This window comes from Melanotaenia boesemani, chromosome 5, assembly GCF_017639745.1.
Source record: "Melanotaenia boesemani isolate fMelBoe1 chromosome 5, fMelBoe1.pri, whole genome shotgun sequence".
NCBI lineage: Eukaryota > Metazoa > Chordata > Actinopteri > Atheriniformes > Melanotaeniidae > Melanotaenia > Melanotaenia boesemani.
The window spans coordinates 38,409,873-38,427,622 of NC_055686.1; the positions used below are offsets into that span (position 1 = coordinate 38,409,873).

General features: G+C 39.2%; 1 protein-coding gene across 2 annotated transcripts in view; it reads left to right on the plus strand.

Annotated features, from left to right (window-relative positions):
• zgc:109889 (uncharacterized protein LOC553542 homolog) overlaps positions 1 to 8,044 on the plus strand; it is a 56,539-nt gene extending 48,495 nt beyond the window's left edge. Inside the window, exons 6-11 of one of the 2 annotated variants that reach the window (XM_041985944.1) lie at positions 1,094 to 1,162; positions 1,702 to 1,746; positions 4,594 to 4,727; positions 5,088 to 5,387; positions 5,525 to 5,940; positions 6,217 to 8,044. In XM_041985944.1, the coding sequence (XP_041841878.1) occupies positions 1,094 to 1,162; positions 1,702 to 1,746; positions 4,594 to 4,727; positions 5,088 to 5,387; positions 5,525 to 5,940; positions 6,217 to 6,374 (1,122 nt within the window). In that variant the 3' untranslated portion in view covers positions 6,375 to 8,044. The remainder of the gene's footprint in view (positions 1 to 1,093; positions 1,163 to 1,701; positions 1,747 to 4,593; positions 4,728 to 5,087; positions 5,388 to 5,524; positions 5,941 to 6,216) is intronic. The other variant, XM_041985945.1, reaches the window with a different exon arrangement.
• Positions 8,045 to 17,750: the final 9,706 nt, after the last annotated feature.

A 17,750-nucleotide genomic window follows, 5' to 3' on the forward strand; every position in this document is an offset into this window, starting at 1 on the left:
GACCCTTGGACATCTGACATTTACATAAGTGAAGGTCAGTTAACACTAAATATTCGTAAGCATTTGTTTGCTCTTTCTGTTCATACAATACAGTGAAAACGGGTGTATTTCAGTCATAGTCTGAATGGTGATTAATCATGATTATTCACGATTAATTCATTTGTAAACTGTGATTAATCTGATTACATTTTTTAATCTTTTGACAGCCCTAATTATCACCTTTGTCTTATACCATGGGAAAAGTATGTGTGAGAACTGTCAAGCAAGTCCATGCTGGGCCCACCAAGATTTGTACAAAGGACCCAGATTTCCATGCTGTGCCCCTGACTTCAGTATTAAAAATTCTAGCTGTATGGTCTGGTTCTCTTAGATAACTAGCTAAATCATGTGAACTAAGTTAGAAATACCCACCTTATTACTATACAGCAAAAAGTTAATGTGAAAAAAACAAATATATATAGAAGCAAACAAATATGTAAATGTATTCATATATCAGTGGTAGAAATAAGTGAATTAATGCATGAAGGAATACAGAGATGAATAAATAATTTAATACATTCTTGAAAAGATAAAAATACAGTTGCTTCTGTTTCTTTATTCAGATACATTTTATTAATATTTTTACTTTAATATTACTCACTTATGATGGCAAGAGAAGTAAATATTTCAGAGTTTCTGTTTGCTGTATTTCCCTTTGACTCAGTCAGTCCCGAAGCTGAACTTCAGTGTAATTTGCTGAACAGCTGCTGCTGTATGCGTTTGCTGCTTCGTGTCGGTGTTTCTGTTGAATATAATGCTGCTCACATTCTGCTGTTCCTGCCCTTCTCCCTGGAATCTGCAGGAAAAACAACAATGAAAACCTCTCAAAATATTGAGTTTTCATTCGAGAAAAAACTACCAGGTTTGAACACCAGAGGAGGCTGCAGGAGGCTGGCTCATCCTTTTCTAGTCTTTATTCCCTCAGAACCTTCCTCTTTCTTCTCTTTATATCATCTATAGCTGCCTGTCCTTCAAAGATACACACTCCCTCCATCCCTTCTATTCCTTTACTCAGTCTAACGCACCAGCTTGTCTTTCTCCCATGTTTCCATAGGGCTGTCCGGCCCACCCTGACAGGCCCCACTCAAGACAGGCCCCACCCAGGAGCCCCCTGTCCATCTCTGTAAGAAAACCCGACCCCTAACCTGCCCAGTCCTGCCCCCTCACTTCCTCCCCACACACACCACTAGCAGTAATTAAACACACATATCCCAGAGGGTGTCTGAACACAGGTAAGACACACACGTAGAGAAACACACACAAAATCGAAACTGTATTTATGTTAAAGAACAAAGCTTCACACACTCCCCCTCTGTTTGTATCCGTGTGTGTTACGTCACTTCAGCACACCGCCTCATCCTCTCTCTGGCCCCTTGTGTTTGGTTTGGTTGCTGTTTTGTGGTCCCACAAGTTTTGGCTCTGTCGTCCTCTGTGTGCTAACATCTGTGTAGTTCGTAGGTACTAGACTAGTTTGTGTGTGTGTGTGTTTGGTTCATTGTGGTTATTTTTTTAATTATTTATTTATTTTTTGTTTTTTTTTTGGTTTTGGTTTTGTTTTCTTACCCTGTGATGAAGTAATCGGTGATGGGGTCCAGTTTACCTGCAGAGGATAAATTAATAATCAGTGATTCATTTTCTCTCCACTCTGTCTGTGTTTTATAGGAGCAGCAGAAGCAGGTTGAAGACCCGGGAAGAGAAGTGAAGAAGGTGAGTGATGATTTGCTCGAATGAGGATGTATAAGCTTTCACAAATTCAATTAAACTAATCATACAGTCCTTTAGGGTAGTCCAAGCATCTCACCAAAAGAACATAAAATAAGCTAATAATAACAATAACTGAATTATTTTCTATTTAAAATGATGAAATAAGTCAAGAATTAGTTATTGTCATGCATACACATGAGATTTTCATTGGTTGCTCTCTGTGTCGAAAAGGTATAAAATCTTAGGAATGTACAAAAAAATGATAAACATCATAAATACACATATGTGATATTAAATGAAAGTCATGTGCAATGCCAAAAGTACAGTAAAATAAATGTATACACGTTTAGTAAGTTGAGTTACATAAGCTTGTTTATTTACTCACACACACACACTAAAATCATACTCTCTTTCTGTACAACACACTGTCAAAGACACTCAATAGCCAAAAGGCATATTAAAAAATGTCATGACCCATAACAGATGTACACAATGTTTGAAAGCTTAAATAAAGTAATAGAAGTGATACCAGAAACATTTTCTTATAGCACCAAGTAAAACATCTAATTTTACATGAAAAAATAGTTCTTATTTCTGTCTTCTCTAATTTGTGAAGGATCACTGGGAAGGTAACTAGCTGATGCTAGTTAATTAGCGATGCTTCTGACCTTGGTAGCTAGCCAGTGCTAGACATGTTATTTGCTGGTTTCAACTGTTCATATCAAGACAGTATTTCTTTATATTTGTTTTTCTCCCATAGATTTAAAACTGTATTTGAAGTATTGTCTCATGTAGCAGCTGTTCTGCATAAACACATCTTGGTTGTTAGATTGTCTTTCTCATCCAAGCAATAGCTTTTTTCTATTACAACATAAAAATTTTCAGCTAACCAGTTTGTCTCTTTCAACAGCATTAGTTATTTTCGATGTAGGAAAAAAATGGTAGGGTTCACCTCCTAAAAGTAGGTCATACAGCAGGAGCTGTATCACAAAAAATATCACAAATTGTGAGTTTTCAAACAAGTCACTTTTTAAAAACAAATTCTGGCCACAATCTATCAACCCGTTAGAGCTTGACATGACATATTTGTTACATACAGTTTCTGAGACATTTTGCTTCAATTTATTGTTTAAACTTTGCTCAAAATCCTGTTGAACACAATCTGATACTTGTCTTCTGTCCCGTAATAGATACCCAGAAGCAGAAAACCACATTATAATATTTTTAAAATATCACATGGTAATAAATGGTAGATATCCCCCCCAAAAATATTTTTGTTACTGTTTATTAAAGGGACAAATAAAGACCTCATATTAAAAAAATGGACTTTTCTTACCATTTTTTCGTGGGTCGGGCTTTAAAGGGTTAAAATGACATCAGGAAGCGAGGGCCAGCAGAAATTCAACAGTCAGATGACAAACACTGCAAGATTCTGTGAAAATATATTGTTAGTCACACAGCATAGCTGCTTTAGTCATCTTTTGTCTAAATTGTTATATCTGGCTAATTTTGCACTCCTAATACAGCTGAGTCATGGTCCATCTTTGCTTAAAATATGACTTAGGCAGATTTGCTATTCAGCTAACGATATGTAGCACCTAAACCCTTAAAACATCACCTGTCAGTAACTAGAAGTGGATGTCTTTGTTATATGTAAAAATCTTGACAAACATTGTACCATGAGAGCAACTCTTCATCATATAATAAATAATTGCTAAATTGGAAATATTTGTTTAAAATCAGCCTGAATCCAACTTGGCTTGAATTTAGCACCAAGCCCAGCTAATACCGGCATTACAATAAAATTAATTCAATTTATTTCAAGTCAGCTCCAGTTATGGTAAATATTTCAGCTGGACAGGTGTACAATTTACAGCTAGCAAAATTACTCTGAATGGCTTTTTGCTAGTCTTAGTTTAGCAAGACTAGCTAGCTAGCTAGCTAGCCAGCTAGTAGTGCACCTACTACCAAATTTTCAACACTACATTTAGCTGTATTGAGGTCTGACCAAGAGCTCCTGTTAATGAAGGCTTATAAAAATGGATTCATAAACCCCTTAGCCTCACTTTTATCCTCCAAAATATTAGCTGTGGGATTTAGAATGTTTGTGCTGCACTGTCCATTAAAGTGATTTTATTATTCTTTCAGGATTTTAAAAGTTGCCTTGAGAGGAATTTACTCTCTTTCCATTTGTCATCTTTTAGCAATGTCATGTACAGTGGCAATTGAATGTATCTCTAATGTCCAAATATCCAAAATTAGGCTTTGTAATTTTCTTTAGGGACAGGCTTTAAAATGGTTTTCAGTGACTATTAATCTCCAAATTGGTGATATTCATTGAAGTCTAAAAGTTCCACATTACCAATTTTCAGGTTTAGTTAATCTGGAACTTGGCTTGACCTTATCATATTCAAGTTTTTCCCAGGTAATTTCAGAGTAGGTAGTATTAGGTCACTGCTTAAGAAAATAATTTTAGGATGTAAATAAAGCCGACAAAAGACTAAGTGAATGAGAGAAATTAAATTGAAAAGCAGAGACCTATGTATGAGGTCTTCTTAATCACATAAAAACCATCTCCAGTAAAAGTATATTTAAGCCATTCACTAAAGAAGATAGACTAATGAGCTCTCCAGTGTCTATTTCCTGAAGGGGTTTAAGACTGGTGAAGCTCCAAATCAGTGAAAGTTAATGCTAATGTGTTAAATTTATTACAAAACCCAATTTATCTGTTGTTTTTGTTTTAGTTGACTTTATACACTACCTTCACTTCAGTCATTTAATAGTTAAAAGCCTGGATTTGCATAGAAAAAAAAAATGTCACTAACTGTCTTTATTAATGTTCTCTTAAAGGTGCGTAAGGCTCGTAACCGTCGTCAGGAGTGGAACGTCCTGGCTTATGATAAAGAGTTCAGACCTGACGCCAAGCTCACCCCATCTCCTTACCATGGCATGTCCTCTGAAGGCTCACTGTCCCCTGATAGCAGGTACAAACACACATACAGTATACACAAGCTACCCCATGACACTAAAGTTTTTCTCTAAGGTCCTGTTTCCTTGTTTCATTCTGGCCACAGTAACACACGCCACACTGTATAAGTTGAGTAAAAGTGCGAGGATTCTGGTTTTAAGCTGTGCTTACTGGCAGTTTTGTTCAAAGTTCTGTGCTGCCCTCTTCTGGAGGAAAACAAGATAGGAAAATTTCATCTGAATATTTGGAGGGTTGTTCATTTTAAATATAAATGTAACATGTAATTTTTCGTTATTTTTTATTCCCAAGATGAGAATTAGATGTTGCATCCTTCTGAGTTGTCCAGCAGCCCACCCTCTCACATTCTACCCAACAGATCAATGGCATCTGACTCCTATCCAGCGAGCCCCAACCACCCCTCCACCCAGGCCCCCAGTGCCACCCACCCCAATGATCATCATGCCAGGGACCACCTCAGCGCTGCACCCCAGACCCAGTCACTGGATCGGGGCCTGAGGCCGGCTAACCAGCCTCCAGGTGCCGGGCCACCGGCAGCAGGCCGACATGTGGCCTCTCTGGGCAGGACCCCATCAGGACACGGGGCCCAGGCTGGAGGAGATCTGACAGTCAACGGTCCGAGGCAACAGTCAGTTAAGGACTACCGGGCCGGACACGGGTAGGATTTTGGAGTGTATTTTCATTTTATTCCTGGTCATGAGAAGGATGATGGTGATGAAGAACTTTTCAGCTTTAGCTGATAAAATTAATGTTTTCTTCATGTATTTTTTCTTCTCTGTTCTTCTTCCCCTCCAGTGGCCAGCCCTCCACCATCCCAGAGTACTACATTCCTCCAGCCCCTCCTCCACCACCCCCAACCATCCCCTCCGCACAGACCGCCTTCGACTCCGCCACAGCCCCACCCTCCGCTGCCGCCTCTGTTGTCCCACCAACCTCCTCTGCCCTCTCTCGCCCCTATTCTCCCTCGCCTCCTCCACCCCCAGCCAACTATGTGCCCTCCCCTGCCCACCCACCTTCAGGTGCACCCCCAGCAGCCCCTCCGCCCCCACCACCTGGAGCACCTGTGGGACACCAGGCCCACCCATCCCCGCCGCAAGCCGCTGTCGGTCAGACAGCTGTGGACGCAGTGCCCTCGACAAGGAAGTCCACCATGCTGGGGATGATCCCGATGAGCGACGCGCGCTCCGACCTGCTGGCCGCCATACGTAGAGGTGAGTTTTACTGAAGGATCTGTTCTGACTTTTTAGAGATGTGCTGCTGTCATCTAATTCAAACTGAGCTAATATGTTCCATGAAATGGTAAAATGTCTTAGTTTCAACATGGATGATATGGGTTATGAGATTAGTATAAGTTTACATTCTGTCTTTTCTTACATTTTGAACATTTTTTTGGAATTGGGGTTGTAAAACTAAATAGCAAATGCATGGTCCCAAAATTCTGCTGAGTCTCTTTCCTCCTCTCTGAATCCTTCCTTCCTCACTTGCAGGTATCCAGCTAAGGAAAGTGCAGGAGCAGAGAGAGCAGGAGGCGAAGCGGGAACCTGTTGGCAATGACGTGGCCACCATCTTGTCACGCCGCATCGCCGTGGAGTACAGCGAGTCTGACGACGACTCTGAGCTTGATGAGAACGAGTGGTCTGACTAAAATAAGATGAAGTAAGGGGGCTTGGTTGGTGAAGTAATCAGAGAGTGTAAGTCGGGAGAATTGTGACACTGAGCTAAAAGTGAAGGATCTGGTACATTTTAATGTCATCATTAACATTTTTAACAGAAAAAACTTCGACATCAACCATGTATCAGTTCAAACATAGTCCGGATTGCCTGTTCCAGCCTCTTGAAGCACTGGCAACAGGTTGCATGGTTGCCCCTGGCAACATCTATTCTTGACTTAAAACCCCAGAGATTTTTTTTTTCCTTACATGCCTCACCACATCAAGGTGTGTGGCATAACAAGCGCACACCTTCCTTTTCCACAGGCTCCCGCCCCCATCTGCTCATCTTTAACTATAAACACTGAGCAGTGAAAAACAAACACGCCAGCTTCTCTCGTCCTACACATTGGATGGTAATTATTAGCAATATTACAGGCTCTCAAGCTGCGAGTAGGCGGGCCCCTCGTGAATATGAGGGTAATGTGTTTACAAAACACATGGTATAGCACAAGAAAGATTAATAATAGTGCAATCTTAACTTATCTGCCAAATGTTGAGAAAGAATTTATGAAAACAGGTCAGGATAATCAGGGAAAATGATAGCTTATTAGCAGGTTACTGTGCTTTTCCAGGTTGTGCCTGTTTTTGAAACATGCACTCTCTCAGTAAGTGATGCTGACATTTTATGAGTTTGGTCCACAGTCACGCCCACATTTTCTGTGATAGGAACCCCAGCTGCATGCTGCTTACAGTACAGTATCTAACAGGATGAGGATAACTGCAGCTGCCCTGCTGCCTTCAAAGAAATACAGAAATTTAAGGAATAATTTTTTAAAAGAACTTGTTGATCTCCAGCTCAAGTATGTTAACTTAAAGAGGAAGCTAAGCACATGGTTTGTTTATCTTTAATTAAAAAAAAAACCTAGTGAAAAATGTCACCCAGTCACTTACATAATATTGTTTGTTTCTCCATGAATAATAATTTAATGTTGCTTTAATGTCAATGTTAATATTGAAGAGCTCAAATTATTCCCATTTACAATTTGATCATTTCAATATAGGGTCTTTAAATAAACTCACATGCTTTAAATATAAAAATAATAAAATAATAAAAAAGTGTACATTTATTTATTTAGTGTATAAAACGCTTCTGTCTCGTTAATACTTCCTTCCAAGTACAGTCTTTTTCTATGTCCACTAAATTAGACAAAAATGGAGTCCTGTGAGCTTTCGACTCACTAACGTGTCAGTTCTGTCACCAGCCAGCCAGGAACTAAGTGTTACATGTTTATGTAGACAAGGAAAATAACAGAAACTTGCACTGAAAGCAAACAAGGCGTCTTGGACAGTTCAGGAGTGTCGTAGAAGAATAATTCCTTCTCATATGGATTTAGGAATTAGTGACTTTTTACAAGATGTACAACACAGAAAAAAGTCTGACGTGGCTTCTTTAATACAGAAGTTCCCGATGTAAGAACTTTAGAAATAACAGAAAACCTTTAATAATAATTCAAGTTTCATTTAATGTCCATCTGTCAAAACAGCTGATTGTTAGAGGATTATTGTTAAAAAGCATTCATGATAACAATGTTCTTATATTATTATTTAGAGAGGCTTGTTCTGTTCTTCTTTGTTTTATTTTGTTTTAGTTTTTTCAGTTTAATTCAACTTAAAATTAGAGGTAAGGGACTTTAACCCTTTAATGGCGCTACCACTTGATCGATCTTATTAAACAGTCGTGTAAGTGAACCTACCTGTGACAGCTCTACCACTTGGTTTGGGTTTTTATTGGCAAAAGTAGGTTCTTGTAATGCCTTTAATTTAGTTAAAGTTGTGACTTTAACTAGTAACAATACAAAAACTGTTATGTCAAATTTTTTTTTTTCCTGACAAATTTCAACATGCATTTTTTTTCCCTTTTTTTATTTTAAGATTCTAAAATAATTTTTCCCTCTATTTTAATATTTTTATCCTATGAAAAAAAATATTTTTTATTCAGCATATTTGTCTAGCATTTCTTTCTTTTCATTTTATTTTATTGTTCCGTGGCTTTTTTCCATAGTGACCATTGAAGGGTTAAACATTTTCAAAAATTACAAAAATACTGTTTTGAATGTGAGTTTAAATGAAATGATATTATTTTAAATGTATTTATTAAATATCAATATTTTGTTCTTTTAATCTCATGATTATCACCAGTTCTGTTTTATTTTGACACCCCTGGTTTAATGTAATATAACATTTAGAATTCCAACAATAAAGCATTTTAATAAATACAATAATTTCATTGTATTTATATTTATAAAGTTATCAGAGTTCCTTCCATTGTTGTCTGACGTGAATGTGCAGAATAAAATTAAAACAGTGTCTTTTTTAGAAGTAGTGCTTGTATACACAGAGAAATGTGGGTTAAACCTTCAGCATTGTGATTAACAAGCCAAACTCCTAAAAGTCAGCATAGCTCTCCAGCTTGTAGTTCTCCCTTTGAGACAGTGTAGAAGAACTGTGATGAAACCCACCCAGATCTAAGCTGGCTTGGGAACGTGCACCACCAGCCTTTTCGGGGTTTAACTCCCCTCCATATCACTGCATCGAATAAAGCCAGCGAACAAGCTTTTGCCATTTTTTTTCCTTTAATTTCTTGATCTTTTGTAGTCATTCCTAACTCAAAGCTTAACATTTCCGCCAGAGACTGTGTGCTGTGCTCTTCTGTAAATGCTTCTACACTCGCATAGCTCATCATCCTGAGTCGCCTTGTCCGAGGCCACCGCTCTCTCATGGCCTCGCTCGCTCTCGGGTCAACACTTCTCTCCACAAAAGCTTTGTGAACTATAAATACGTAAGTGTAAGAGACTTTCAGCAGTGATATACGGTATATAATCTCTTATCTCTTTTCAGTATAGGTTTGGCTAATCCTCAGTATGAACTGATTGGACTGTAGTGTTTTATAACGTGAATTCACTTTTTTTTATGTGCCGCAGTGAGTTGTTCACTTTGCTTTATGTTGGGGTTGCTTGCCAGATGAAATGTGTCAGAGAAGCCGGTTTAAAGATTAACCAGATTTTTGTTTTGAAGCAGATTAATAAAATTTCCTGTCAAACCAAGCTTCCAACAAACAGTTGATTTAAAGCTACATTCACACATTTCTTCTTTGTCTCAGTTTCCCCTGACAAGCGGCAAGTTGTGGAGATTTTCTAGCTTATTAGTGTCACTATTTACTTTAATGGCAAAGCATTATGGGAAGTGAAGAACCACTTGTGCTTGAGTATTACATTTTGTTTTTGCTTACAGAAACTTTGAATAGTTTCTAATATTGTTTAAATCCATTTACTCTGTTCTGTGTTTTATAAATGACCTGAACACATATTTCCTGAAGTACCAGTAATTTATTTCCATCAAATTCTGCCTATTCACATTTATCAAGATTCTGCTTCTACTTTTCTTTTTATGGATAAATATTTTTTTTACATGTCAATCCTACTTTAACTGAAAATTAAACAACCTTAGAGCAGGTGTGTGGCACATATCTCTTTTTTTTTTTAAGTTAGATGTCCCACAGGTTTGAAGACTTTGTGATGTTTATCACGTATGATTCATTTTGTATGCAGCTCTAAAGTAGTTATTTTGCTGTTACACAAAATAGCTGAGTGTACAGCTCACTCAGCAGCGGCACTCGGTTGTAGACTAATTACATCTGGATTAAGGACTGGATGACACGATATGTTGACGGGTTCTTGTTCTCCACCCAGATTGTTTGGAATAGGATTTTAGAAATTTGTGCCAAGACTTGCATTTGTGCACGTTATTGTTGAAGTATGATAAAAGCACATTTTAACAGCAGGATTGGGGATTATGAGCTATGTGAAATTTAAAAAGAAAAAAAAATATTTACATAAACAGTCTGCTACCCAAACCAGATCTGATTGTTCTGCTGGTTTATTCTGTGGTTGTGTTGTTGTGCAGGAGCCGTAAATATACATTTAACGATTATTAATCTGCATTTGTGAACTAAAGAATCTTCAACATCCATGACATGTAAACTTCAGACCTAAAATATTCCATTTTAAAAACTTCAAACAAAAACTTAAATCTGTTCATTCTTACTTAACTTTGTTAAACTGTCACAACTTCATGTGAATCTTACAATTTTAAATGTGTTCAGTGACCAACTTCATTGTATTTATAATTTTAAAAGGAAAATCTAGAACAGGACATCCAGGCAGATTAAACTGTGACAGGTAAGGGTGTCAAAATTTGGTATAAAAGTAGAATCCACCAAACGCTTAAGAATTTCCAGCCAAGGATGCGTTGCAGCTCACTACTTTGTGCCAACTCCATGAATAATCAGTACATTTAAATATATATATATTTATTGATAAAGACTGCAAAGACTTTTGTTCTTTCAGTATCTACTAAGGTGGAGGTAATCTTTAAATGCCTGTGGCAGGAGAAACCAACGTACTATAATCGGCTGTTTAGTCAGATGGGCTCTGGAGTAGATATGTAACCTGCTGCCAGGTTTACTGGACTAAAAAACAGCAGGCATGTTTCTTTGGTCACGGGTCCATGTAATTGCCATGCTACTGTCAGAGATATGTAAAAACATCAGTATCTGTAATGTCCATTTATAATGTCCAGAATCCATTTTGGGTGTTGATAGTATAGAATTTGAAATCTATGTTTTCAGACAACACAGTAAAATACAAGGAAGTTGGTCTGTGAAGACGCTGAAAATCATCTTTGTACTTGTGTCAAACAAAAGTTACAGATGTAAAACATTCAGAACATCTCTATTACATCTCCCTCACACGCCTGTCCATATTTCTGCAGCTTGAGGTGCTCATCTCATTTCCATTCAACAATATTCTTGTGTATCTATGGCTTCTGGCTTGTAAGAAATCGTAATGTGTTGAACATGTGAGAAATGACTTGTGTATAGACTTTTGGTAAGACAGCCTGTAAAATGAATCCATTTGGTTTAATATAACCTAGCCTATGAAACAAAGTAAAACTGTGTATTGCACACTAAATTCAACTGTAAACAAGTATGCATGTAACTATAGACAATAAATGGTGAACAAAATTTGTCTATCTTGTGCTTTTTAACACCTTCGTTTTTAATGTATTTGATGTATTTTTCTTCTCAACCAAGACAATTAGAGTTAGAGCATTACAGTTTCTGATCATCGGCTGTTTTCAAGCAGGATTCTACAAACTGTCAAGCTAAATGTTGTTTTGATGCAAATACAGAAAACTTTCTTTAAAAATTCTGCATTAGGCATTGTCTCTAGTGGATAAAGATCAACCCTAAAACATTACTGCTTTTGATAATATCCAACTCTCCAATCAAGACTCAAAGATTTTCTTTGAATAAAGATGACTTGTTCTCACTAACAGTTTAAAATTGCAGCATTATTCAGCAGTATCAGTCATCTCATGACGCAGATCCAGCTATCATTGGTGTATGTTTCTGGGCGGCGACACACTGTCATGTGGCCTGCTCCAGCTCCGTGCTGTTTTGTGCCTTGGCAGCGGAGGAGGAAGCGACGGGTGCTGTTTGTCATTTTGGGGCACAGATGGTGACACAGCAGAGAGGAAAAGGCTGAGAAGCAGAGATCAGATGCAGAAACAGAAAGCTACATAATGATAAAAAGGAGATCTTTTGCTTCTTTCTGAGCATTTCATGTGATGCAGAACTCTGGTTTTTTGATGATGAAATATATTTCCAGCCTTTTCTCTTTACTGCTTGATTCTAATTTAAGTGTAATTTTGGAATCAAAAAGGAAATGTCTGTTATCCAGGATGTGTATTATTTGGCAGCGTTGGTCTGTCTGTCTGTTAGCAACATAGCTCAAAAAGTAATGGACAGATTTGGATGAAATTTTCAGAAAATCTCAGAAATGAAATAAGGAACAAGTGATTTGGGGGGTGATCCAGATCACCGGTTGGATCCAGGAATTTTTTAAAGGATTCTTTACTATGAAGAGATATGGATCGTTTTACCATTAGAGCTTCTAATTAAAAAAATAATGTCCAAAAATAAAAAAAATACAATGGCTTGATGGAGGTCTGTCTCTGAGTGCTACTAGTTATTACTATAACTAGTGGTAGTGCTTCTCACTCATTTTAATGGTACATTGACATCTATTATGCACATTCCTGGAGCCCTTATTTCCCTGCTGCACTTCACCCCCCCCCCCCCCCCCCCCCCCAACACACTGACCGTTTTGAATGTGCACTATGACTGATTCAGTAAAGAAATGCAAGAGGATAGAAAGAAAGAAAGTGGCAGATAAGATAAAAGAGTGAACATCAGACTGAGTTTTACTGGCTGGAGAGATCTCAGAGAAGAGCCGGGGTGCAAGCCGTTGTTAGGGGTCGGGGCTAAAGTATGAAAATCTGCCAAAGTTCAGTAGCTTTGCTTTTAAAAAAATAAATAAATAAAAAACAGTCAGAAAGAAATGAGTAAAAGCCGTTAGAGCATGGAGCATAATTAAACTGCTTGACAAACTAATGAGAATGTTGAGCCAGGTTCAGTGGCTCCCATGTTCATAAGTCTACATCAGAGGTGTCCAGCTCTGGTTCTCAAGGCCTGCAGTTCTGTCCTGTGTGTCAAGTGCTGCCCAAGAATGTCGTCCCATTAATCTGATGCGGGTTTGCTACAGCGGAAACATCCAAAACCTGCCCGACTGTTATGGCCCACGGCCTCAGGATATGGTGAACTGAGTGTGGGGTCCCGCCTGGACGATTGGACAGCCATCTGGATCCACCCCTGCACCCAAGCGGCTGACTGTGGCATCCCTGAACCAGGATTGGCTGCTTGCTCTTCCTCGCCACCTGGTCATGGCTACTCAGGCTGCTGATGATTCAGGGCAGCTGTGTGTTTTCAGCACAGGTTGCCAAACTGTGAGGTTTGATTTTCTACTCTGTAGAGCTCGTGATTGTTGCGTGTTTTGAGAATTTGTTTAGCTGTGTACATTTAGTAGGTTTGCGGATTCTTTTGTAAACTTTTACACCCTTTTGTTTGAACTTTGGTGAACCTGCGTTTCTTTGGTTAATCGTGGATACAGTGGAGTTAGTTGGAAGCCCTGGTGGTCTCTTTTGTTTAGTCCTCCACTTTTGTGTTCGGCATTTGGCTTGTAGAGCCTCCGGGTCTCGTTGGGGCCTCATTTTCTGTTAGTTGCATGGTTTAACCTGCTTTGTTGTCACTTAAAAATCACCCGTAAATAAAACTTTCAATTAAGAATTTGTTTGGGGTTTATTACTAACAATCCCTTTTCCCTAGCGAGCAGAGGTTTGTAACACCAACAACAGCCCTTGAGAGCCGACTTTGGACACCCCTGCTCTACATGTTCAAGCACCTGCAGCTACTTGAGGTTGATCCCAGTGATGTCTGAGCTGTGAATTGTCTTGTTTTTTAGGTGTTGTTGGTGCTTTAGCTTTGCTCTGCTGTACAGAAGACAGAGGTCAAAGTGGATTCAGATCTCTGTTGAGGTGGAGTGAGTAGTTACAGCTGTTACAAGTCCTTCAGACAACCGAAAATAAAATCTAAATTAAATCTAATAACCTGAAACAAAATATATAAATGCTAACTTGACATTTCTGAAATCTTTTTTTTCCATCTTTGGTGAAAAAAATGGCCATCTGAGGTCATACATACTTAGTCATACATTCTTCGTTCATGCTGACAAGGTGGGTGCCCCTTTTCTTTTGGATGTCAGGGAGTAGTGGCCAGCCATCTAGCCATCCAAAATAACGTAATGGCCTAGATTTATTTATTTTTACCTGTCCTGTCCAGCATCATGACAGCAGAACGATGGTCTGGCTGCCATATTGTGCCTAGAGAATTCTTTTGGATAAAGGTCTCCCCTTGAAGCTTAAATGTCATTCTTTATTATTACATTAAAATATGTTTTTGCCAATTCTGCTCATAACCACTGGACCGAATCTGAGAGACAGCAGAAGGAAAAAGGCGGATAGAGGAGAAATAGGAAGAGAAAAGATAGAAAAAGGGAGAATAAAACCAAAGGTAGAAAACAAACCACAACAACTGCAATCAAAGCTAAACAAAGGAACTAAACAACCAGCTTCACCAGTATAGAAACAGTAAACGTCATAAACACAACAGACAATCAACAGGAAATCATTCAGGCTACTCTCCACCCGCCTAACAACTTTGCACCTCCTCCATCCACCCACCCAACAGCCCCACCCCACCCAGTCCAATGCCATACACCCCCATCCATTCAATGCCCCCAAACCTATTCAGTGTGATGGGACCTAGGACAAGTTAGAGAGATAAAATCCTGGTTGTTTACATGAAGTTTTTACCAGACATGGAACAAGATCCAATTTAGAAGTGATTGACCTTTGATGACGCTTCAGATCCACACGTAGATCCAGCCTTTGTGAAAGTCAGTAGGCTCCAATTACTTTCGCTCTGTTTATCATTTACTAGTAACCTCGCTTTTTACATGCTTATTTGTGCCTAATGTTTCACATACTTACTTGTTTATAAAGTCTTCAACTGGAGGATTCAACTAGGCGGCACACCAGAAAGATTCAGACATGGTGACAGTAGAGGAGGTAGGTATTTAGTTGGCATTTTACCTGTATATCTTATTAACTTAAAGCACTAATTTAGGAGAACAGGCACAACAAACATACAGAACAGCCGAGGCGATGTAAGTATATCTTGGGTTTTAACCACCAAATATATTGAATGTTTGTGTAAAATGGATCAAAAGCGCCTTGGAAACTGTTCCTGGATGTATTCAGTGTGTCACATTAATGATGTGATAATAATCTCCACAAATCAGTCGAGTCATCTTCTGGCTACATGGAGGAAATCATGTTTACATTAAACATTCATTATAATTTTAATCAGGATGATGTGTGTGTGCATGAATACATATGTGTGTATGTTCTTGTAGCAACATGTGTTCCTGGAGACACCTCTGTTGCAGAAACAACTTCAAAGGTGGCATTGATTATTTATACACTGTGGAAACACCTGCAGAGTGGCCATGGGCAAAGGATTGACCTCAGCCTGGTCAAACGTTTCTGAAGAAACCTGAAAACTATTACACACTGACACTCTCTACCCAAGCTGGAAAGCTTCTATGAAAACGGATGAAGGAAATCTTCAAAGGGAAAAGGGTCCTGAACTTGTCTAGTTATTCCCATCAAAAGGCTGCCTTTATTACAGTGTAATTCAAGCACTAACCAAAGGGTCTGAATACTTTAAGGAAATTTTTGTCTAATCGATTTTAAGAGGAAGTTACAGAATAAAGTGTTTGGCGTTGGAAGAGAAAATGTGGTACGTTTTTCATGGCTGCAACCCATAAACTCAACTCTGCTGCTCAGCCAGCAAAGCGTTTCCCTTACAAATGTGTCACCATTTAAAATGGAAAAGGATTTATTACAAAGAAGCATTGCTGCAACAAAGAATTAATTCAAAAACAAATTAGAGACACTTATCCGAAAGAACAGGATGAAAACAGCCATCTCTAGGGTTTCCAATGAGCAGCAGTTGTCTGGACCAAAATGTCTTGTTGATGTAAGAGGTCAGAGGAGAATGGGCAGACTGGTTGGAGATGATTAAAAAGGAAACAGGAATTTAAATAACCACTGGTTCCAACAAAGATATGCAGAACAGGAAACTGAGGCTCCAATTCACACAGACTCACCAACACTGGACAATAGAAGATGGAGAAACTTTTTTTGGTCTGATGAGTCTCCGCTTCAGGCTGCTGCTGGTGTAATGGTGGGGGGAGATTTTCTTGGTCCACTTTGGGCCCCTTAGTACCAACGTGGCCTGGTTTAACCAGCACAGCCTACCTGAGTATTGTTGCTGACCATGTCCATCCCTTTATGACCACAGTGGAGCATCTTCTGATGCTACTTCCAGCAGGATAATGCACCATGTCACAAAGCTCAGATCATCTCCACCTGCTTTCTAGAACATGACGATGAGTTCACTGGACTCCAACGGCCTCCACAGCCACCAGATCTCAGTCCAGTAGAGCAGCTTTGGGATGTGGTGGAACGGGAGATTCTCATCATGGATGCAGCCGACAAACCTGCAGCAACTGTGTGATGCTGTCATGTTAATATGGAGAAAACCTCTGAGGAAGGTTTCCACCACCTGGTTGAATCTATGACACCAAGAATGAAGGCAGTTCTGAAAGTTAAAGGGGTACCAAGCTGGTACTGGCAAGGTGGTTCCTTGATGTGACTTCTTGCAAATAATAAATGTGTATATATTAGATTAGTGAGTCTGTGTGTGTGTTGGAGAGTCATTCAGGGCAGGTGGAGGAATAGCCCATCTTTCATACTTTGCTTTAAAACACACAGACAGCTGATTTACTGCATTTCAAGGCAGAGTGAAGTGAAGAAGGAAGATGGGTGGGTGGGTATATGAGACGGTAAGGGTGTAGAAAATCGTGTCTGTTTTGACAGAGCTGTTGTAATGACGCAAAAGAAGTGTGTGGGCAGATGTGGCATCTTTTTTTTCATCCATCTTGACTTTGCAGCAATAGCCTGTGGCCACATGGGGGAGCCATTCACCTCCATTTAGAGACTGAATTGAGGTGTGTCAAGGAGTTTCACGTCACACTCAATCACACACGCACACAGTTTCTTTGCAGTGTGATGGTTGTATATTTCACACTTTAACTGAAATGCAAGGAAATGTATTAATAACTGGCTTAAAGGCTTAATGACACCTTCCTGCATCACAGATTCAAACAAAGCCCCCTGCTGCATCGTATAGATGTTTGTCCCATTGCCCCACCCTCACACACAAACACACACTACATAACTCATTACACAAGACACAAGTGAGCTTGTTTAAGTAAACCTGAGAGGTTAGACTCTTTAAATGCTCCAAGCCGTAAGGATAGAGGGCTGTTAGGGACATAGTTATTTTAGAATTAGGGTCAGGAGAAATGGCACACACACAGATGTGTGTATGTGTGTTTGTACTGGTAGTCTGGTTTTTGACAGGGGAATCTGTCCGTAAGGAAAAAACCCAACAGGCACACAAACTCTTCTACTTGAGTAATTTTTCTTGTTTTTTCGTTGTGTGTGTGTGTGTGTGTGTAGGGATTCTCCCTCACACCTTTGCTGCTGCTATGCAAGCATTCAGTAGTTTAATAATTCAGCATCATCTGTTATTTCTTTTGTTTTCTTTCTTTCAGCTTTCCTTTACAATTCACTGACCTGCTGTGTTGACTCACTTGCACTCATACTCCCCACACACACACTCGTAAAAACACCCACACACAGATAATGTCACACGAGCTCACTCCTACTGACACACACTGACATCACCAGGCTGAACCAACTCCAGCGCAGAGAGGAAGAAA